Source organism: Nyctibius grandis, chromosome 4, assembly GCF_013368605.1.
Source record: "Nyctibius grandis isolate bNycGra1 chromosome 4, bNycGra1.pri, whole genome shotgun sequence".
Taxonomy (NCBI): domain Eukaryota; kingdom Metazoa; phylum Chordata; class Aves; order Nyctibiiformes; family Nyctibiidae; genus Nyctibius; species Nyctibius grandis.
Window position 1 is genome coordinate 75456613 of NC_090661.1, and position 24198 is coordinate 75480810.

General features: G+C 38.3%; 1 protein-coding gene across 1 annotated transcript in view; it reads right to left on the reverse strand.

Annotated features, from left to right (window-relative positions):
* Nucleotides 1–8252: 8252 nt before the first annotated feature.
* Nucleotides 8253–24198, reverse strand: part of NRG3 (neuregulin 3) — a 430890-nt gene continuing 414944 nt past the window's right edge. The window contains exons 8-9 of the mRNA XM_068399414.1: nt 15670–15840; nt 8253–8760 (exon numbers count right to left, since the gene is read on the reverse strand). Of these exons, the coding sequence (XP_068255515.1) occupies nt 8253–8760; nt 15670–15840 (679 nt within the window). The remainder of the gene's footprint in view (nt 8761–15669; nt 15841–24198) is intronic.

Consider the following 24198-nt stretch of genomic DNA (forward strand, 5'->3'; position numbering starts at 1 on the left):
AAGTCTAAAAAATGAGGTTAGTTGGAATCAAACTACTTTGATGCTGTTCTGAAGTTACCCTGATGAGCAGAGAGATTTCTGCTCTGATTGCTCCTGCTCAGGTGGTGGGAACTAATGGGTCAGGTCAAACCACGAGCTGCAGGCTCAGAAAACATAAATCAGCACCAGTGCTGGCACTCTGTATAACCTGACAGCAAATGAGAATCAGTCCCATTGATTTTAGTTCATATTATTTCATTTCAATTTAATGAGAGGAGCCTTCAAAGGCGGCAGTGCTGACACTTGCCTTTTGGTACAGTCACTAGTGGAGGAGCTGCAGACACCAGGGAGCTTGGGGCGGGCTGGCTTTAGGAGGGAGCATAGGTTAGCACTGTGGACATGGAAACAAGGGTTGTATTTCAGTCAGCTCAACTGCTGAACCACTGTAAATATCTTCCTCTGGGAGCCTCCTTCCCTTCACGTTAACTGTGCTTCCAGTGAAACAGCTGCCACTTGTACAACCCCCGAGTATGACCTGGAAATTTTAAGTAGTCTGTTTTTTTCTTTTCAAATATATTAGTTTTATTTACCTTACCATGTAAAACCCAAAGTTGCCATTAATGTGCACAGAAATCTCCAGCATTTTATGGGCAATTTGATACATAAAAGAACTAATTTGAACATGCTTCTCAGAGAATGGTTAGAATGGTTTGGGTTGGAAGGGACCTTTAAAGGCCATCTAGTCCAACCCCATTGTAATGAGCAGGGACATCTTCAACTAGATGAGGACAGAAACATGAAACACACATCTTACCCATGCCCTATTATCATGATGTAAATCTAAATATTTCTAATTTAGATTTGTAACATCTAATTTTTTAAAAAATAGTTAATACAAGCATTTCAAGTAAAGACGGTTTAAAAAAATCACAGAAGAAATTTTACTTTTTCTTCGAGAAGTTTCTGCTTCCAAAATTCAACACTTTAAAGGATTCCAGAATTTGGAAATCACTAACTTAAAAACCAAACTAGTACTGATAACCACAGTTTCTAGACATGAGAGATCTGAGAAAGAAATAAAAGTAAGGCAAGTTTCTCAGATGATGTGACCTGGCACAACTCAAAATCCATCCCTCCTCAGCCATGGAAAAAGCTGTGCCACAGCCAGGAGAAACTCCCTACCCTCTTCTCCAGAAGTAGTTCACAATGTGCATCTTGCTGGGGTGGTGGGGGTGGTAATACTTCTGCTAGCTGCTGTTTCCCCCATCAAGAACAGTCAAAATCTCAGCTATTTCTAGGACATTCAAGTTCAGCAGATGGCTCCAATCTTAGTAGCAATAGGTAGATTTTTGGAATAAAGTCATCGAGTATTCATACCTTTTTTGTTTTTTTGGGATACTCATTTATTCTTTCCTGGAAGAGATCAGAGATAATATAAAGCAAATGAGTTCAACTTGAGTCAGAAAGCCAAAACGAAAACTATACCGCATTTCTGTCCTGCTTATGCTGAGGTATGCAATACTTGCCTCGGTTCTGTATAGGAGTGAGATTTACATTACGAAAGAAACATCATCTTAATGTATTGTCAAGCAAGGGAAACTCTTAAGCCTGAATTCCTTAAAAAAAGGTCTTAGACATATTACTGCCATGACTTATAAAATGGCCTCACTGAGTCTTCTTTCACTTCCCTGATGCATCTCAATAACCTTCAGCTACTACTGTTTATTTCAGAGAAGGCAAAGAACAATCTTTTTATTTTAGAATATTAATTATTCTTTGTATTCTTTTCTATGCTTGCATTATTGTGTTTTTAGCTTCCAAGTATTTACACAACTGAGAGCTCTTGCTCCATATTCCTTCAAAACAAGAGGTACATTAAAACAAAAATATTTGCCATATAACTCTTAATTTTATGAACTTTGGCATTATTTATATTACATAATATGCATGTTAGAGGTCTTAACCTTTGGAGACATTTTAGTATTAAGAGGCAGAAAGTCACGTCTGAAGTTCTAGCTCAGGACACTTCAGATGACTTCTGGTCTTTGGTACTCTGCAAGAAGTCAGAGGCTTCTGGTCTGTGATCTCACAGTACTTCCCAGTGCTGGGCAGGAGAACCCAAAGAGAGCGTCTGACTCGGAAACTGGAAATGTTGATACCGGCAGAAATGAAGGAACAGCAGGAAAAAGTATTGCAGCACACGCTGCATAAATCCTTCTCCAAGGGAAAGATTTCCCATTAGGTCTATCCAGAGCAGATAAATGTGTGTATAAAATTTTGAACATTTTAGGCCTTAAATTTACTCAGCGGACATCCCCAGTGTCCCAAACGTTAGGCTGTAAATTATACTCTTGAATTTGAGGGCAAGGTAAAATTGAACATGAATAAATATTCTGAACCATTGCAATTTCAGTGATTTCAGTAAAACCAGAGTGGGCATAAGACAGCACAGAAGCAGGCCTTGCAATGCAAGAGCAAGGAATAAGGACAAGAGTATATCAGTGCCCAGTCACTATAGTGATGCAGTGCAGACCATGGTCACTGTTAAGGAAGAAAGAAATATAAATTGCATGTAGGTCTCCTCCTGATGGTGTTAGAGAATATATTACTAAAAGCAACAGTACAAATACAGGATTTCCATGCCACTTGCATATGTTATATCCTATACTTTATTTACATTCTTCAGTCATCAATAAAACCCTCTCCATTATAGCTGTATAATATTATAGTTCCTCATAGCAAAAAAAAAATGTAGGTTGTCTTGCTGTATTTTTACTTTATTATTTATCTAGAAAAAGTTTCACAAGAATAGCCTTGTGGGGTACTAGGAAATCACTCCCTGTTTACAAGACTGTTGACCAGAGAGGAGACTGCTAAATCTTTCCAAAAAAGTAAGGGTCAGTGCAGCCTGTCAGTGCCGTGTGATCGCTCTGTCTCTGCAGCAGACATTGAAAACCGTACTGTAATAATAAAGAATCAAACATAATTACCTTTGTTCCAAGGGACAGTATAAGCATTACAAACTTGGAAATTTCTGCCCCCTTCCCTTTGCTCAAATACCACCAATATGGTCATTAATGAATTCAGGTAGTTTAACTTCTTGGCAGTTTCAATAGATAAACAACTATATTGGATTTTACTATTAAGATGAAAGCACTTTTACCCCCTGCAGTGCACGCTGTGGATGACACTTTCCTCCTCTGCTGCTGCTTTCCCCAGTTCTGGGCTACAGCAATGGCTTTCCACTGCCATTAATACATTCTGTGACTGTGTTTCTTGCAAGAGACTACCGATTCCTATGGCCCAATCCTCTAATTGCTATGTAATAAAAAGGAAAAAAAAAACAACCCCACTTATTAATAAGTTTAGTGCTGTTGTAGCTATTTCATTTATATATCATGTTTGAACTTTGGTAGAGTATACAAAAATCCTGTTTGATATGATGATTTGGAAGTGCCAAGTCTAGAACCTGAAAACTGGGTGTCGCAGTTGTTTTCATGTAAGAAGACATCAAAACAAAGGGAGCATAGTCTCGCTATGAACTGCAGTAATAATGCAGTACAAAATGAAAAAAGTTGGCATCACCTTATATTTTCAGCAAGATAATGAACTATATTATTCTATGAATAATTTTTTAATATAATTTAGATAAAATCTTGTTCTCTTTGAGGAAATCTAACAGTCCAGCATCTGGACCACAAAAAGAGACAGAGATGGCCTTTACGACTATGCATCAGACAATACAGATAATGGGATCACTGACCTATTGGGCTACTGAAATGAAATTAAAAAAATAAATCACAAAAGCTGAAAAATCTATACTAAATATTTGCTTTTTCCCAGTCTCTTGAAGATGAGCATTTTAAATTCATGCCAAGATAGTAAATCACTTTATGAACTCATTGTTTTCCCAAGTGAAAAACAGGGAAATTCCATTTTATTGAAAGGCAATTGATATTAATGCCATTTTCAAAATCAGGTTTTATCCGAGGTCTGCTCCTTCAAGCTTTCATTTTATGTACTGCAGCTAGGACTCAGAAAGAGTTCTTTGGTATTTGTTTTCATAATTTCTTATAAGAGTAAGAAATGTTCAAGTAATGTCCAAAATTAGACTAAAGGAAGCTGGGGATGAATTGGGAAGAGAAATCCAGATTTTCTCCCTACTTACATGAGAAGTAGACATGAATTATCTGATTGAACATTTGGATTCAGGAGCATATCTAGCACATGCCTGGTCATAAGCACATGCCATCGTCTCATTGTTTTTTTCAAAATCTAAACCTGAAGCTGTAGAATTTTGGTAAATAACATTGGAATTAGCCACATGGTGGTAAGTTCATTGCTGTTAGAGCCTGGTCAGTGATACTCAGCCCTTGTAAAAGATAGACCTGACAAACCAATCACTTGGTCAATGAACCTTGCACCATATTCTATTGAGGGTGTTCACACACTGAGTATGATTTTCATAAGCAAAATGAAGGTAGCTCCATAAATCCTTACATCATGTGGTAGGCTACTAAGCTTTGTGACAATACATTGAACACCGAGTAAAAGAGATTTAGGATGTGATCTTCTATTAATATAAACTGTCATTACTGCATTTGGCTAGATACCAAAAGCATTCTGAAGAGCTATTTTTCCATGGATGTATTTGTTGATCTAAATGTGATCCTGCAACAATTGGGATGTTTCAGCTTTGGGTCATAGGTGTACTGAAGAGTTTTTCAGTGGTTAACGCTATGAAATGTGCTCATACTCACCTACCTTTCGTATTTAAAATGCTGGGATCATTCTACTGTTTTTTTTTTTTTTTTTTAGGGTTATTTTGGATTGTTTTGAAGAAATACTATATAGAAGAAAAAAAAAGATCAAGATATACATCTCTTTCCCAATTCTGCTCCAATCTCTTTCCCAATTCTGCAATTATGCTGAAGAGACATAGGTTTTCTCTGTTCATTTCAGAGAAAGTTCAATGTATTTAATTAGCTATTCTCCCAGTTTACTCAAGTGTAATGTTGCTGTGTGAATTTCCACACCAGACTACACTCGGAACTTCATAGGTCAGATATAACTTTTAATTATGTTGCAGGTAAACAACTGAGTTCAGAGCCTCTTTTAGGGAGATTACTGTCTGTTTCCAAGGCTGGGAACAGACGTAACTTTAGGAATGAACTGCATTTCACACCAACTTGCATCCCTTCCGATCCGCTGAGTTCAACGGGACCATAGGGGTCAGAAGTAAAGTAAAATTTGGCCTACCATTTCGGCTGTTTCAGTACAACTTTCTTTTGTGTCCTCTACGTAATTAATTGCCAAACCTCAGAGAAAATGTTGTCCCATTCACTGTAAAATAGGAGGGTCCACAGAGGAAAACAGTTGCGTTAGAGAAACACACAAACGACAATAAGGCTACCTAGTTTGATGTTTTCAAACCTTTTTCTTTTCCTCTGCAAACAATGACAGTTTCAATAGGATCTGAAGTGATACTCTTAAATAATACACTAGTCTGTCATATGGTTAATATTAACGTCTCTCTATTCAAACATGCTGAAAACTGAATAGAACAGTTAACATATAACAGTCACACATCCTTTGCTGAGTACAAGATCGCATCTCTAACATGAACTGAAGATATCCTCACCGTTTCAGATCTTCACTGTCATTCAGTCAAACATTTTATTCTCTTAAATACATTTCTCTTCCCCTCTTTCTGGGTCTTTCAGGGGTGCTGAGTGAACACATTCTCTCCATAAAGGCATTGCTTACGATATGATTCTTTCTTCAACAGAAATCTTGCCGTGTGTTTCCAATATGTTGCCAAAGGTGCATTTGCAGAGTTTGGTAGGATTTGGGGGTGAGAAGGCCTTACATCTGGATTGAAAAGATTTAATTTTGAAATATCTATTTGGGCAGGGTTCTGCACTTTATTGCAGAGAGACCATCTCTTGATTAAATTAATGGTGAACACTTAATTAATTGTGATCACACTTCACAAATTATTGCATCAGAGCTTTATATAGTAGCCAGTTTTTATATTACAGGTATGTTCACGGGGCTTACGGGCAGAGGCAAACTCACTTTGCTCACGTCCTGAGCTGGTGGGATGTAAACGGTGTTGATAGAAAAGTCACACAACTGTAGAGATGCAAAGCTGAGCCCCACCTAATACATGTCATCTTTCAGAGGGTTTATTGGTGTGGGCTTGGGGCCATACCTACCGCACTCAGCTCAGCTCATGCACAGTGAGATTGTGCCCAGCACAACACATTGCAGAAACACATCAGGATGAGACCACTCCTCATGGTGATCCCATCTTACTGCTACAACAAAAGCTCTGTGTCTTTGAAGAAGGGAATCTGAATGAGGTATGCTCCATCCTGGGGCATAAAGCATAGTTTGCCCTCAAATATATTTTTATTGAAAACACACAGCAAAGATCACAGCCATAGAAAGTTCTGTAAACAAGACAATTTCATCAACTTTATCTTAAAAAAAAACCCCCAAACTGCAAAAGAAACCCAAAGTAAGACTTGCTGAATGAAGACTGTGAATAGTAATTTTTTTTACTGCCTTAACAAAAAAATGACATACACCTTCAGCATTTCTTTTCCAAATTTACTTGACAGAGGTTAAAATATTGCTTTATTCTGACTCAACATACAACAGCACTGTGTGATCAGTTGTGCTATTTTGGGAAGTCTTGAGACTTGTGAACTGGAAAGTCTGGGGCACATTAATAAATTTAACAATTAATTTGCTGCAAATGAATATTTTAATACATTCTGTATATACTGTAAATTTTTTTTAATCAATCTTCTGACATTAACCAGGGAAGGCTATTTAGCAATTATTTATTATAGTTAATTTTCTTTTTCCCCCACAAATAAGCAGATATTTTAATACTAATAAAAACAGTAACGTGTGTCACTGAACCCAATTCATTGCATTATTGGCATATTGTGTTACAATTTGTGGGGGGAAGAGTGACTCAAAAGAAAGCAAGTGCAAAAAATGCTTAAAATGTGATTGAGATATGGCAACCAGGAAATGACATTTCTTCTCGAAGGCCCTGATCCCCTGCAGGGAGTGATGTGGTGGAAACCATCTGCTCTTATATAGCCCCATTAGAATTAGATCTGTGCATGCTTGCGGGTCTGCCCGTACTGAACCATCTGCAGGGTTGAAGCATTAAAGTGCACAAGCCTAAGCCACGATTAATTAAAGTGACTGGAGAACTGAAAGTGGGAACAAATCAGGGCAGAGTGGACACTTACCGGCTGGATTTTGATCATATTGGATCTCCCTGACTCTTCTCTGAACAACCCATAATAAAAAATAAGTTAAAAAATATACACACACACACTCAAAAGTGCTCCTTGAGAGCTTACAAATGCCTTCAAAGTATAACAGTTTAGAAATGTTGAGGAGTCGGTAAAGAACAACAGAGTTTATGTTCCTGCTCAAAAAAACCCAAATCAAAACCCAAAACCAAACCTGTCGTAACACACACTTTTGCACTTTCTCTTGTTCTTCCTCACTCTCCACCAAGGCAGCTCTGATAGGCAAAGCTCAGAAGATGGAGCAGCTGCCGGCTCCTGACCACTGCACCTCTACAGACCCCAGTCCCACTCCACACTTGGCTAAATCCAAAGCTCCTAAATGTTTCCATTGACTTTCTTGGGCTGACTGACACATCAAAGTAAGGTCAAGAGTTAAGCATCTGGCTCAGTTTAGGGATTTATTGTCATTCCACAGTAGGTACCAGACCTCAGCAGTAGATGTCTGCGTGCCTGTTTCCATGATATGAACCTGGAACCAAGAGGAGAGGGGGAGAGGGGATCGGGTCTGTGCTGGCATGATGGGACTTGCTCCCCAGGGTCTGAATCCCTGGCCAGCAGCTCGCTGAAGCACTGCCCTGAAACCAGAAATGGATCTAAGAATGGTCTCGGCCTTTACTGAAAAAAAGATGCACAGCCTAAGCCTCCGGACAGCCGAATGGGACCGTGGCAAAATGCTCCGTAACTGAAACTGCGTGTGTAATCCTGCCTAGAAAGCACCTGATGTATGCTTCATCCCTTCTGGAACTTTTCCCTTAAAAAAATATTTTGTTAAAAAACACTATGATATGAGGGCGATTGACTATTTGGTTTCTTCTAAGTAGATGCTCTTAAATTAATGCATATAAATAATTTGTATTTAATCTCCTCCCTTCCTGTTTTGCAAAGCATCGAATGCACAGATCTCATTTGCCCTCCCACAACCCCCACACAAAGTCACTTGGTCAATACTGAGTCTCTTTGCGTTTCGCTTTTTAAGACAAATTGTGCCGCTCGCTCTGATTTGGCCATGGGGCTCATGGGCAGAAAGGCGGTGTTTTCGCTCGCGCTGCTCTCTGCTTCTACGCTCGCCAGTTCATAGTCCTCCGACCTCCTCACGTCCGTCAGAATCCGAATCTGCTCCTGCACAGTTTCTAGCAATATTTTCACTTCGTGTTGTTCTGCTATAAGACAATTACTGACTGGGGAACTCACATTGACAAGTTCAGCTGAATAGGAGTTTTTGCACCATTTGATGCCTGTTACTTCAGAAACATTTTGCATTTGCATGCAGGCTTCGTCCAAGCCCACAGACGGGATGATGGGAACGGAGTTGGCCCTTGAAGATGAATAGCTGACCAAGTCCTTCTGATCCACGTTATTAAAATAAGGGGTTATCTCTCTTGAAGGCAGTTGCATATTTATTGAAGTATTCTGAGGAGTTTTTAAACCACTGGATGAATACCTGGAAAGAGTAAAAAGAAGATTTTTGTTGTACATCAAGCAGTCAGATGCAACCAGCAGCAGGAACGCTCTATGAAATTCAGTGAACTGTGCTGAAAAGATACATTTCACTTTTCTCTCACACTGGGAACACTTGATAATAGTGTGGCCCTGGGGAAAACAACAGACTCTGGAGACCTGGTTTTGATTCTCAGATCTGCGGGTGGCAAACCACTGCTTTTCTCTCGGCCTCATTTTGCCCACCAGTATATGAGAATAATGACAATTCCTTTTAAAAAGCTTTCAGGAGTTATACAGTGTTACAATTAATGTTGTTGGAAATTAAATTTGAAATTCCATTCCTACATTCCTAACTGGGGAAGCGGACTGATGCTTTCTTCAACATCAGAACTCTCAATGTCAAATGGCTATTTTAGGAAAACACTTTAAAAAGGTGCACAAAAAAAGAACTTTATACAAAACATGGTTGTGTAGTCTTTGTTTACATAGAAATGATTGTGTGTGCTCCCCTTCAAACAAGCAGAGCATCTAAGTGCAGTGTATGTCTGAAAAACATGTCTTTTTTTCAATCGCCCATACTCCTAATGTTGGCCTGATTTGTTTTCTTAGATCTCATCTGGAAATGGAGTGAATACATTGGGCTCGAGTGTTTCAAAAAAAAAAATCCTTTATCCTCCATTAATGCATATCATAGGATGATTTTATTTTTTGTGAGGCAACTTAGGTGAATTTTTATCAATGTTGCCATTTTGTTTCAAAGCTAAATTCATTATTCTGATCAGAAAGTGTTTTCGCTTACAGGAAATACTTAAAAAACAGAAATGGAAAGTATATTAAATATAAAATAAACAATGACCACAAAAAAACATTTCCCATCTGAGAAGTAGTTTTACTAGAAATCTAGTGCTCTAAGAGTTACTATATCTACTAGTCCTGAGTGCCAAGGACCATAGACATCACCTCAGTACTGGAACATATTTTATTTAGAATCAGGCTTTGTGATCATATCACTATTTAATAAGGCAAGCTAATGGTGAAGTCTAATATGTTTTACCCATGGATGAGGAAAGCAACATTTACATCTGGTGTGGAAGCTGATGCTTTGCGCTCTGACTTTATGGCTATTTTTCTGAAAGCTGCTTAAGCCTGCTGACTTCACTAGGGATAGCGTTCTACTCACACATGCCTTGCTGCTTTTGCCATTAGCAGAAAGAGAACTAAGGAAAAGAAAGTGAAATGCATGAAACAGCCATAGTCCAATATTAGCGTACAGCACTAATTAACTGGAAAGGTTTCCTTTGGCCCCATCCTCCTGGCGAGCTGTCAGACAGGAGAGAGAGGAGGAGATATCTTTAGGCTCATTTCCAGCAGAGTGCTGCTGGCTTGTAATTAACTTGTCTATTGTGGCACGGTGTTTGTACAACTGCTTGACACATCAACCTGTACATGAGCATGCATGCAGTTCTGTGCAGCCCCTGTACGAAAACTCTCCAGGCATCCTCAAAAGACCAGAAAATGCAGCTGGGAGCTCTGCGAGAAGGAGGAGGTAGTGTGATCTTTGCTGCTATCTGATGGAAAGAGATACTGCTTTGGGAAATGGGACTCAGGGGAATAATATGGCAAGTGGCTTTTTTGGATACGTGATAGAACTTCTTGTACATGCTATACAGCTGCACAGACGGTTCATGTCTGAGCCAGCTCAGACTCAGCTGCTGGTTAACTACATTTGCACTACACTTAGACACACTTGTAGCCACTGATGGAGGGCCTTTTTAGAACAGTTTTCAAGAATCAGTATGAATGAAATACTGATCAGGGATATTATTCCCGAGGGAGGACAATTAAAAAAAATAAATGAAAACAAAAAGTGCAGACCTTTGGGTTGTGCCCATTCTTGTTTCCTTTGCTTATTATATAATTGTTCAAACGACTATAGCTGGAGAGATCGCATCAGTTGCATTATTCCCTTTTTTGGTAATTCAGGCCCTAAATATATTCTGGGCTGCACCCTGAAAACAAAGGGAGTGAATGTTTTTAATGAATTTCACATGCAATGGATGTATTATATGGATGATATACAAGCAAAAACAAGAAAAGACTGAATTAAAATGGGTTTGGTGAGAAAACAGTAACATTTGCCAGTTGCATAATAGAGATTCAATTATTCTTGGTATTTTGAAAACTAATTGGCAGCAACAATAACATGTAACGCAATGCCTGGCATTTTTCCATAATATTTTTCAAAGTACAGATAGACACACCAATTTTATGCCAGAATTACATGTTTCTGCCCTGTGCTCACAGGGCTTTCAAAGGAGGACTGAGGATAAATTAAAGCACATACATTGTGTGCAGTAGGCAAGGTATTGAACAAGGAGGGATATTGCATCCAAACTGTGTGAGACCCAGCTTTTGGTTAATTACAAACTGATCCATGCTTCTGACACCAGACGGCTGCTTTCAATAGACTGAGACTTAGACCTATAATTGCAGAATCTTAATTACATTTTCCTATAATTAGCTTTCCTAGAACTATAGTTCCTCCTAAGAGAGATATGTTTTTAATCTAAAAAATTATTTTCTCTGAATAAATTCATCACATGCATGTATTTCAAAGTCCAAATCTCTCTCCACCCTCTTCCTAAAACCAAGCAAAAAAGAAAATCAAACATTTATAAATATGCAACAGTAATTATGTTATACTCATACAGTGTTTAAGAGTCTAAATTAAAGAATGAAACTGAAAGAAGCATAATAATTTTACTGCCCCCTTAAAATAAATACTAAAGAGAGACAGAAGGGATCAGAACTTAAAATACAAAATGGTTTTTGTTTAGCATAGTCCAACAGCTTTGCTATAAATCCTGTTGCTATATGTGTTCGATATAGGAGCCTGACGACAAAGTCCATTAAGATGAATGGGAGTCATTCCAGTGGCTTACCAGGCTTTGGTTCAGCCTTGTAAGCACACATACCTTTGTATACACACCCCATTTCCTACCTGTAGATATGACACTTTGGGTCTTGTATACATAAACACATTTATATCTGTATATATACACATTCACCAGCTATAAGGCACTTCATACCGTGTAACACAAACAGCTGTCACTGAAAGCATGCGGTCAAACTGCTGTCCACTTAACCGCGTGTAAACTCGTGACACCTTCAGGGTCTCGAATTGGTCTCTGAGATGTGACTGGCATGGAGATGGTTTGTTTTCTTTAAGCCCCTCATTTCAAGCAGGTTTTTCTAAGCCTTCAAGTAGCATACTGGTTAAATAACTGATATTAGCTGTATTTGACTCAAACTCTGCAAATATTAGATCCTGTTGCAAATAATGAGATCTGGTGTTTCTTGAAGGCAGCAGAAGCTTTCTTCTCAGTGTGGGATGGGAAGAGGAGCACTTTTACAGGGCTAGACAAAAACTAATCAGGTAAATTAGCCTCTTTTCTATCAAATATGAACATACAAAATCTGACTAAACTTCAGCCAGAGCTACTGATGGATGAACTTCAGAGGGTTCACAGGACTAGGGAGATAAACCACTTTGATCTGTGCATCCCTATACGAAAAGATGGAGGTGACAAGGGAGAAGAAAGGAAAGAGTGTAACTTCTGCAGGAAACAAGGGAACTTTTCATCTGGGCTGGAAATCTAATGAGAATACTAACACTATGAAAGCAGCAGATATTTAGACGGTAAGAAGCCATCTGATTTTGGGGAAACCTCTTCCTAAGAATATTTCCACATAAAGTCGAATTAGTGAATTATTTTTTATTGTTGTTCAGAGATAAGATGCGTACTTATATTTTGCTTGAAGAGATTACTTCATTGCTGCAACACAAAATAACTTGCAAAAAGTTTTGACACACTCTTAAAAGATTTCACACAGAATCACAGAATGTTAGGGATTGGAAGGGACCTCGAAAGATCATCTAGTCCAATCCCCCTGCCGGGGCAGGATTGCCTAGACCATATCACACAGGAACGCGTCCAGGCGGGTTTTGAATGTCTCCAGAGAAGGAGACTCCACAACCTCTCTGGGCAGCCTGTTCCAGTGTTCAGTCACCCTCACCGTAAAGAAGTTTTTCCTCAAATTTAAGTGGAACCTCCTGTGCTCCAGCTTGCACCCATTGCCCCTTGTCCTGTCAAGGGATGTCACTGAAAAGAGCCTGGCTCCATCCTCTTGACACTTGCCCTTTACATATTTATAAACATTAATGAGGTCACCCCTCAGTCTCCTCTTCTCTAAGCTAAAGAGACCCAGCTCCCTCAGCCTCTCCTCATAAGAGAGATGTTCCACTCCCTTAATCATCTTCGTGGCTCTGCGCTGGACTCTCTCTAGCAGTTCCCTGTCCTTCTTGAACTGAGGGGCCCAGAACTGGACACAATACTCCAGATGCGGCCTCACCAGGGCAGAGTAGAGGGGGAGGAGAACCTCTCTCGACCTGCTGACCACACCCCTTCTAATACACCCCAGGATGCCATTGGCCTTCTTGGCCACAAGGGCACACTGCTGGCTCATGGTCATCCTGTTGTCCACTAGGACCCCCAGGTCCCTTTCCCCTACGCTGCTCTCCAACAGCTCTGTCCCCAACTTGTGCTGGTACATGGGGTTGTTCTTGCCCAGATGTAGGACTCTACACTTGCCCTTGTTATATTTCATTAAATTTCTCCCCGCCCAACTCTCCAGCCTGTCCAGGTCCCTCTGAATGGCTGCGCAGCCTTCCGGTGTGTCAGCCACTCCTCCCAGTTTTGTGTCATCAGCGAACTTGCTGACAGCGCACTCTAATCCCTCATCCAAGTCATTAATGAATATATTGAATAGAACTGGTCCCAGAACCGACCCTTGCGGAACTCCGCTAGACACAGACCTCCAACTGGACTCTGTCCCGCTGACCACTTTTCATTTTCATGTTTTTTTTCATTTTCACTTTTCATATTTCATTTTCATAAAAACCATAATCAGTAAAACATTAGAATAAAACAAGATCAAAGATTTGCTTTTGTTTTCATGCCTAACATTGACATTTCAAAAATTTATTTCCATGGGTACTAATCAAAGACTTTTGGTATTGTATTTGTGATATACACAGAATGCTGCGACTCCCTATCACAACACCACCAGTTGATGCACTCAGAGGACTCCTTCAGAGAAAGGTCCCATCATTAGAGTCTATATTAAGAAGGTCTAATTCTACAGACATCCCTAGTGCGCAAAATATGAATGAAGTGCTTTAGTGGACTGAGGCCAGAAGGGGTTACAGTCTGGTCCAAATATCAACCTTTTGCAAAACTGCAAATTTAAAATATAGGCCAGTACAAGATGATGCTTGTAATATCACACACTGATTTCTTAGAGAAGAGTAAATACAACTACCCAACAAGACAGCTTTGCTGGTTTCTACCTCACTTCTCAACCTAGGAAGAGGCTGCAGCACTCTCCAGAGCCTGCGTGGCAAGACAGTGCCATCAAAGAGGGAAGGCTGTTAGCCTGCCCCTTTCAGGAACGGTTGCATTCGGAGTCAAAATTTTTGTAAGGAATTATACACACATTATCATACAAATGAACAATAATATATTTACTGCAAGAAGTAACAAACAATTTTTTCCTTAGAAGAAGCAAATAGTAAAAATTAAAGAAGAATGAGACAAATTTGTTCTTTTTAAAGAAGTCACCAGACACCCAAACCTTTTGCCACTTTGCTTTCTCCCTTCCTAGGTAAGCCCTGTTCTTGGTCTGTTCGTTTTTCCTAATTACTGTGGCCAACTTTGTTAGGTAGATTCAGCTACAAAACACATTTAGTGAGCCAAATCCCCCTCTCAGAATGTACCCCAGACTGGGCAATCCTGCTGCAGGTTGGAAAGCGTGGTGAGGGAGGCGTGGGGGGAATGTGTGCCTGCGCGTGTGCCCACACGTGCAGCAACACACACGTGTAACGACACTTATTCGCTGTCAGTACCTGTGGCTGTCATTTCCCAGGAGGTCAGAGTGGATAGTGATAATAGCTCCTTTCTTCCCTGAGGAAAACTAAACATGTAGGTGACCTCAGTTCTGCACTTCATAAAACCAGTTCCAATACCAAAACGTACAGCTGCCTTCTCACAGTGTAACTCCTCACTTTGCTGCACTTGGTTGTGGCTTGCACATGTCCAAATGAAACTGGCATTGTTTTATTCTATTCCAAATATTCCTTCTAGTTTTACATATAACATGTTTGCAGTGATTCTGCAGAGCCTTTGGAAATCTATAGGGATATGTAAATATTATGCAAAATATCTCAGCAATTGCAAAAGACTTCAAAGGCAGCTCTAGGTGCTCAGGAGCACTTCTGAATTTCAGACTTTATGTACAGCTGGAGCTCACATTCAATATTCTAATAAGCTGAATTAAAAAAGGAAAAATGTTGGATTCTTTCTGCATTTTCAGAGACAAACCTGTGTGAAGTGATCGGTCTTCGGTCTACAGCAAATACACTTCACAATGTACATAGATTTATTTAAAAAACCATGAAAGTTGGACTTCCGAATTATTTGCTATTATTTACCCAGTGCTGGTGGAAGAAACAAATGCCATGCAAAAGTTACTAGAACTGCACATCACAGCACCACTAGAAAAAGCATCAGTTATAAAGAGTAACGTTGCCAATCACTTACAGTTTGTTCTGATCACTCCTTCTACAGCCTTTGAAAGGCTTAAAAAGAGCAGCTAGCCAAATAAAAACGTGTTACCTTCGAACAGCTGAAAACCTTCAGTACGCTGAAAACATTCTTCTGCTTTCAGTACTATAAACCCCAGATCCACAGTACACTACAATAGAGTTGGAAGGACTGTAATGGCAAAGCATATTACCCACGTAACAGCAGCCACTCACAAACTGGCTCACTTCAGTTATGTTATTACTTACCCGTGACAAGGTATTGTGTCCTGGTCTGTGATCCTTGACTCTTCTAGCTGTTGATATGCTGGTCCTGTAATTCCATTGAACCTACCCCGAGGTAAGGGAGGAGTCCTCCGAAAGGCATTTCTATGGAGCATCCCACTTTTTTGTCCTGGGCTGCAGCATGAAGAGAGACTTCTAGGAACAACACCAAGAGTACAGTAAAAATTATCACAGCAAAAGTGTAAACTTCTGCAAAGTAAAGATTCAGGATTAATAATGCATGGATTACTGTTTTTATAAACTCTGCTATGGTGGTCTATAACGTCAGTACAAATTCTCTATAGAAATATAGTACTATAATCCACAGCTAGCTGGTGTTTATGCCGTATTTAATACACCATCTCTCTTCTAGGAATGAAGATAATTGCCTGGTATATTAAATGTTTTCTTGTACTTGATGAAGGATACTTCTTTTTTTTCCATGCTGCGTACCGTAATCCTGCTACATAGAGTTGACTCCTCAGACAGTATAAATAAACAGCACAGCTCCATCATACCTACAGCTGAGCTCAAAATCAGATCTTAGATTTAGAGCCCACTGTATCATCTATTGGCCTATGGGGTCCTGCTTCCTGATACAACAACATTAAATTGCAAAAAAATATAAGTGAAGAATATAATGGAAGCTTATGAACCACAGCTTGAAGAAATCATCTATGACACAAGTTTTCTCCACATCGAACAAGATTTCTTTTCTATATTCTTTTATTCTTGTTTTATGTCCACTGATTTTCTTCTTTATACATAGATAAATACTGTGTTGTTTCTTTATGTGATATAAAACAAACTTGAATATGATAAAACAAGTAATAGTTTTCTACTTATTTTAGAAAATTGCTTTGTAAACAACATTTTTGTACTGTTTCAGAAGAAGAATGTATTTTTTCCATTTTGTGCAGGAATTAAAATGTACCTAGAATCCATAGTTTTGGCATATTAACCGTAAATTCAGCTGTTGCTAATGCAAAAATAAGGGAACACAGACTTAAGGCAAGACATAATGTATTTCTACTGTTAACAGGTCACAGTACTGCATGGTGTAACTAGCTATTCATTTTCCAGCTACTCCGATTTCTCTTGACATGTCCTGGGTCTCAGAAATGCATATGTATTACCTAATATTCTGTCACATACTTAATGATGTTTTAATATAGGTTTTGTAGATGCATTTTAAGAATCATTATTTTTGGTTACGTGAATAATTTCAACTTCTGATACAATTCAGCTATGCAAAAGACTTTTGATAAGTTTGCTTCTCTTTTCCTATTATAATGTGACTTAAAAGCAATCTGCATTTTATACCTAGTGGGAACTTTTATTTATAGTTAGGGCCACATCTACTCCCAAAGCAATTCTTGCTTGGACCAAGTATGTTGGACAAATTCTCTCGGAGCGTACGTTTCCATTAAAACTGACCTTTTCTCCCCAAATTCAAAATGTAAGAAAGAAATTCAACAGCCTCTATCCTACTGCTCAGGCAGGCAGTGTTCCATCATGGTCTCTGCTCTGTTCTCTTCACACTTCTACTTTCCTGGTGCTTTTTAATTGAAAAGATCAATAACCCATAGCAATAGCACTCCCTCAAGGATTTTCGATGCTTCCTTAAATAGGTTTTTCCTTCACTATTAAGGAGGCTGCGAAAAAACTTTTTTAAAAAATGGAAGTACTGACCTTTCAATTCTGAAGGCTGAGTTCAAGTTGTGAGTTACCGTTCATATGCTGTAAAATAACACTACTGCATCACAAAACAATTGACAATTTCTGCTCAGGAGAGTCTGAGATTGTTACAGCAGGGGATCTTAGAAGATGCAACTGAATGAGTAATTCGTGATGGATAATGAATTTCAGGGGTTTTTATTGATTGCAGTATATTCATCAATGTACTAGAAAAGTCAACAAACTGATTAACTTACCAGACTTTAGACTGATTGCAAATATTTGAAACCAGAAAGGCATTGTTTAATTGTGGTTGGTTTGATGTCCTTGCACATCTTCCTTGTTGGATGAGAGCACATGGTCTCCCATCTAATAACATGCACATGCAAATTCACAAAAGCTCTGCATTTGTAATATATGTAATTGCAACATATACAGGTATACCTGAGATAATCGGTATAAACTGCAGCAAAGATGCATATAAATGCCCTGTCTATACCTCCTTCACCTTGCACTGAAAATCTCATTGTTACATCTAACACTAGATGCTACAGGCTGCTAAAGGTGCGTGGGCTGGTTAGACTGAAGGGATCTGGCACATGCCTATATCTTCCTGCAATCAAAGCAGCACCAGCATGGACACAGCTTAAGCAACTCATTTGTTTCTAATGCAAGGTTCTTATGCTTTCAACATCTCTGACCGAAAAAACGGGGGGGAAAATGAACAAAAATAATTTGTCATCACGGACAAGAGAAATTCACTACGAAGGACCAGGAAATATTTACATACAGTGCAGCTGCAAGCTGCAGGATAACGCTCATTTCTTGAAGCACCAAAGACAAGATAGTAAAAATTTTTGTTAAAAGTTCTATGAAAAAAGTAACTCCAGCATAATAAAGTGTTTCCTTTTTCACAAAACTGCTCTGAATAACAGCACACACTTCCCTCCAACAATGTTAATACAGTCCCTCTCGGGCTTCTGCTCTACTGCTCACATGAAGTGTTCCTCTCTCTGAGGCAAACAATGCCTTTTGGATTTCTTTGGGAATTTATTCTCCTTTAGCCACCATTATGGTTTCTTCCTCCGTGTACTCCAGTGTAACTGGGTAAAAGAAACCAGCCCATGTAACTGAGCTGTTCAATAAAACAGACCAATAAGGAAAGCTGTAGCAGTGTCTTTAAAATCAATTACTCCAGAATAAAAAAAAATCAGAATATCTTTGAACTGGTTCACAAGTAATGCATAAACTAGGGAGAAATATAGTTCTGATGAATTAATGGTTTGAAAGAAGTAGTTCAACCATCTCTAAAGTTAATTAAGAACTTGGGATTCATTGTTGCAAATTGTTTTGTGTGAAAATTTTCTTTAGGTTGAGCAACCGAGTAAAAACAAAATCTGTCTCAGTGGGTGGAGCATTCTCTTCTCCAGGCACATACACAACTCCCAAGTGCAGTTAACTGTCTTCTTGCAGAGGAGAAGACTTGCAGTGAATTTACAGTAACTCTGGGAATCCTCCTGCGCTACTTTTTGGTTAATTACTAAACAAAATTGATTATACATCACATTATGAACACATTCAGAAGTAACTTTGTCAACAATCATTAACAAGAGAATGACAAAGTGTTAAAACTTTAGATAGGACCCCAATCCTTCCCTTGTTTAATAAGCACAGTGGAGCTACAGAAGTAGTGCTTATAACCATGGTTGTGTGTATATTTGTTTTACTTATTCTTTCCCCTTTTTTCACAATTGTAATTTATGAAAAGAAAGATGCAAAGTTCAGGGAGGAAGGAAAGTTGTAAAATTGATTGTAAATACTCTGGCTCTGTACCTGCAAAAACTATACAGAGAGGCATATTATATTACATACTATATTACCTACTGATCACGAGATGCAAACATTAGTGTTGATGACTTGTTTTTTGTCCTTGCAAGACAGAAACAGTACATACAAACCCCAATGACAGAGCTAGCTGCCAGATAGACAGTGTCTTCTGATGTTCCCTAGGAGCCTCATTTTTAGGCTAAGTTAGACAATCTACTGTTAACATTTGTACAGATCAACTATTCAGACTTTCAATCAAATTTCAGTTTTAATAAAAAGGATTCGTTATACCTGAGAACACAAGCATCTCAATAAATACCATGCAACAATAATAATGCTGTACCATGAAGCCCGTTTGTCAGTCTGATCACAAGAACAAGATGACACACAATGAGCATGTCTCTGTTGGAGCCTGTGTTATAGACAGCTCCCCAAAGGGAGAACGGTAACAATGTTTGGGACTTCAATGAAGCTGTATGTGATTAAAATAATACTAAGATTGTAAGGAGATTATTATGCCAAAAAAGCTGTGGCATAAGAGAACCGAACTTAATAGTTTTACCCTTTTTTTCTCTCTAGTGTCCTGTATCCCAAGCATTTAAACATGACTCTTTTCCCACGTCTTTGGAAAGTAATCATGTACTGTCTCAGTACAGATTACTGTCTAGGAAAACATCTAATCTACAATGGTACACTGATCTGTGTTTCCTGGCTCATGTTTATGAACTGTTATAGCTGCTCAGGTTCTCAGCCCAGGTGATGGAGTGGGACTGTAGCCTGCTGTTTGCAAAACTGTCTTCTCCCTTCGCATATGCAGGAGAAGCTTTCCAGCAGCCAGCCTATACCTACCAATCTGCTCTTGATTTTTTGAAATGGGAGTACTGCTGCTGCCATTATATATGCATGTATTCAGGAATAGCATGTGCCAGGGCTGACTTTACATGTGCGGGGACTTTGCAACTCTACATAAATCCTTCAACACTACCTATATCATCTGGTCACCATCCCAGTTCCACCAGATAGAACCATACAATAGGAAAGGGGAACAGAGCATTCAAAGGTACATCAGTGGCACTGAGTTTAATCATCTACCATAACTTCATCACATACTCCCTGTAGTGCATTGATCAAACTCCCTCCTAAAACTACAATGATAACCAGGCTACTACTCCAGAAAGTTGTTCTATATTGAAAACCTTGAGGCTACTTTTCAGTTTAAAATTGTTTATGATGAGTATACATCTATTTGTCATATGTGCCACCATACTCCTTCATTTTAAATAGGTCTTTTACTTCTCATTATGCTTTTTCTGATGTATTTATAAGCAGCAGTCATATACTCTTTTCAGTCTTCTGAGCTCAAGACTGAAATGAGATAGACTCTCTAACACAGAACACAGATTAATCATTCCTCATATTAGCTCACGAATGCAATTTGAGTCCATAGTAATCAGGAGGCCATTTTAACCAGGTGAGATAATAGCAGTGTATTCTCATTCACAAATGAAATGACAACAGTGTTTCATGAAGTGCTTTTGATGTTTCTGACTTTCTGATAGAAATGTCTTGATTAATACTTCCTCTCATCCCATTTATCTTTTGCACAGCTGCATCACTTTGTGGCTTGATTATCACTTGACCAAGTAGTATATACTGAACATTTTCTTTCTCATTTGTTTCTTAAATTCTCTTAGTTCCCAAATGCCTGACCTTGTATTTAGTACTGCTGAGCTTCAATCCACCTCTGTTATGCCACTCTTCAAAGTCATTCATAGAATCATAGAATTGTTAAGATTGGAAAAGACCTAGTATATCTAGATCCTTATCTGTGCTGAGTCTCTCTTTTAACTAATTTTTTCAGTATGTTCCAACTTTTTTTGTGCCATTCATGCACAAAAGCATTAAACAAAATTTGTCCCCAACATTGACTAATTCTTTGAGTGCCCCATTAATGCTCCGCTGGTGAATGTCTTCAGCCTAGCACTTACCTTCTCAACGTAACTCCTCACTATCTCGCTTTTAACCGCCTCTGTATATTTGCATTATAGTTTTTCTGCCTCTCTCTACTTTCTCCCATTAAATGCATTAGACACATATGACAACAAATCAAATGTTGACTGAGGCTGTGTAGAGACCTAGCTCACCTACACCAAATACAAAGGAAGTCATCAGTGTAGTGTGTCAGGAATTGCTGCTGGTAAACCTCATGATAATTTTTAGCCTTTTTTACATCTACCCAAAGAATCTGCTTCCCCCACATTTGTCGCAAATCCTTGACTAGTCTAATTCAACATAATAGGTCTTCGGTTCCTTCAATAAATTTTTCCTCTTCCTAAATATTTGACATTTGCTATTCCATCATCACATTTCACAGCTCCCATTTTGATAGATTTTGCTACCACACTTGAAATTTCACGGGCCAGTTCTCCTTCCAGACTTCTTTGATCAAGATTAACCAGACCATCTTGACTTGAGGGCTTTGATTTCTGCATTTTACTTCCACTTTGACTGTAGTAATGTCTATTTTCATATATTTGATTCTATTCCCATTCTACCTTCATTCTCAAATAATCATCTTAACTGAAAACCAAAATATATTAATTCAGGATTGCTCTGCTTCATATATTATCTCTGTCCCACCATCAGCTTTGCTTCTTCCTGTACAGTACTCCTCTCCTTTATACAGCAAAAACAATTGATTGCTTTCAGTATTACCAGTAATTCTTAACTCTCAATGATTCCTGGAAATGTTCATTTCAAGCATGACTTCTTGCCCACTGTGATATAGATTCTTTCTTCCCCTACATCTCATTCCTTTTAGGCATTCTTTTTAGTAAATTTCTCCAGAAAACTATGTTCTTTCCTTGGGAAAATATCAGATTCTTTACACTTTCTCCCTTCAGGCTTCCTCTGCCTTTACATTCTTAGTTGCTTTAGTTTATCAGTAGTTGTTCTTTGAAATTCAATAGCCTTATTTACAGAATAACTTTAATTTATTCTTTCTTTTAATTTAAACTGAATCAATGATATTGGGACAATAAAGAGTTAAATGCTTACTAAATCAAAAAATTGTTTTTGCCATGGTATTCAGGGTGTTAAAAGTTCATTAAAATGCAAACACAAATTATTTTAATTTTTAGAGTAAGTTTATCCTATTTTGGCATTTTTGTAAGACAATACAACTGCTCTAGGCTGAAAGCCTCTGCATTTGCCTTTCATCATGGTATTATCTGAAATTAATCCCTCTAAAAAGAATGATGACCGATTCAATGAATGAAAGTCAGGATTGACTAATTACTAAGAAAGCTGCTATTCAAAGGGATCACAACTCAATCCCATAATTAACAAAACTCTAATTTGTTTCTATCTGTTAGAAATTAAGACAGTACAGGTCTTCTTACTAAAATCAACAGATAATCAGAGAAGAATTTTTGAGCACGTTGTATACTTTACAGGAGTTTACTGATTAAACATATTTGTTACTTTCCAGTTCTGACAGTTCTAAGAGTTGTTTTACATATGCAAGCAGATGATGTAAAATTCTTCTACCGTAACAACAGTGCATAATACAGGTGAAATATTTTAGGAGTAGATTCAGTGGAGATTCAAATTTTCAATTCAATCTCTGTGGTAATTCTTCGCATGCAGCTGAGCTTGGTAGAGACAGAAAATTGCTATTACCTAGTAATCTCAGTGAAATAACTAGGTTATCTCTGTGAGTCAAATTTCAGCAATCCTAAATGATTTCCCACCTTGAGAATCTCACTGCCAGGCCATAATTGTATTGGAGTTAGGAACTGGAAACAGACAGTTCCTGACTTTAAGAAATTATCACCCATCGTTAGTGCACTTGAAAATACCAGCAGAGAAAACAGGTCTGGATGCAGAATAAAGTATTTCCGTCACAAGCAGAAACAAAACAATAATATAGTTTAACAACAGCATAAACCAGAGAACCTGCAGAGCTACTGTAATTTTTCCAGGCTCACGTCAGGTTTGGAATGGAATGAAGCGATGTTTAGGACAAAATCTATCCCAGTAAAACAAGAAGTTTCCTCATTTGGCCACATTGAACACTATTTAGAAACTAAAGAAACCGAGTAAATTAGGAAGCCGTCACATGGTGCATAAACTACAGGCAGCCTTATAAGTCTTAAATGTTCAAATCTGTTGCATGTTTTATAAAGCAAGGGCATTGTAGAATAAATCTTAAGTTATAAAACTACAAAGAGAATTCTTTATAAATTAAGCTAGTCATTCCACATCTTAAAACAGTTCTAAATCAAAGACTCTTAAGATAGTCCAGTGTTTGACATCTGCAAATAAGATGACTGCTGTTTTTTTTTTGTGGTGGTTTTTTGTTTGTTTGGTTGTTTTTTTTCCTGGGAAAGTAAGATTTTGTGTGCAAAGGTGTTAAAATGAGCAATCTGGGATTCTGCATTAGTTCACTGTAAATTCAGTGTGCCTTATTCTGTAGTTTACGTATGGAGAACAGGGAGTTTAGAGAGTCATTTAGCTTTTAAGTGATGTCCATAAACAGAAGAAATAGTTTCAGTCTCTAATTTATTTCCACATTTTTAAGTTTATGTAATGTCATGGCACATCACCTAAAACATTTCAAACTTGAATATTGCAATCATGTTATTAAAGGTAAGGGAATGTCACTGTGTTTTTTTTCTAAACTTCACCTTTTGACTAAATGGAGATAAAATTCCCCAGAACTTCAGTGGAAAGCATTCTAGGCAACAGTTCCATAGTTCACCTGTGTTCAGTAAAATTATTAAGCATATTCTGAAAATCTCTGTGTAATAACAAATAAGCCCTAAGAAATGGATCTGACATGACAGCTGGCATTTTTTCATGTCAAATTAAAGGCTCAAGTAAGGTAAAAGCAGATAGGACCCAAACATCCCTTCCTGGCTTATATGCTGCACTTTGGTAGGTTAAGCAAATCATTACTTCAAAAGATAAAGAACATGTAGCTTACTGGGGACTGCAATGAAAATGCAC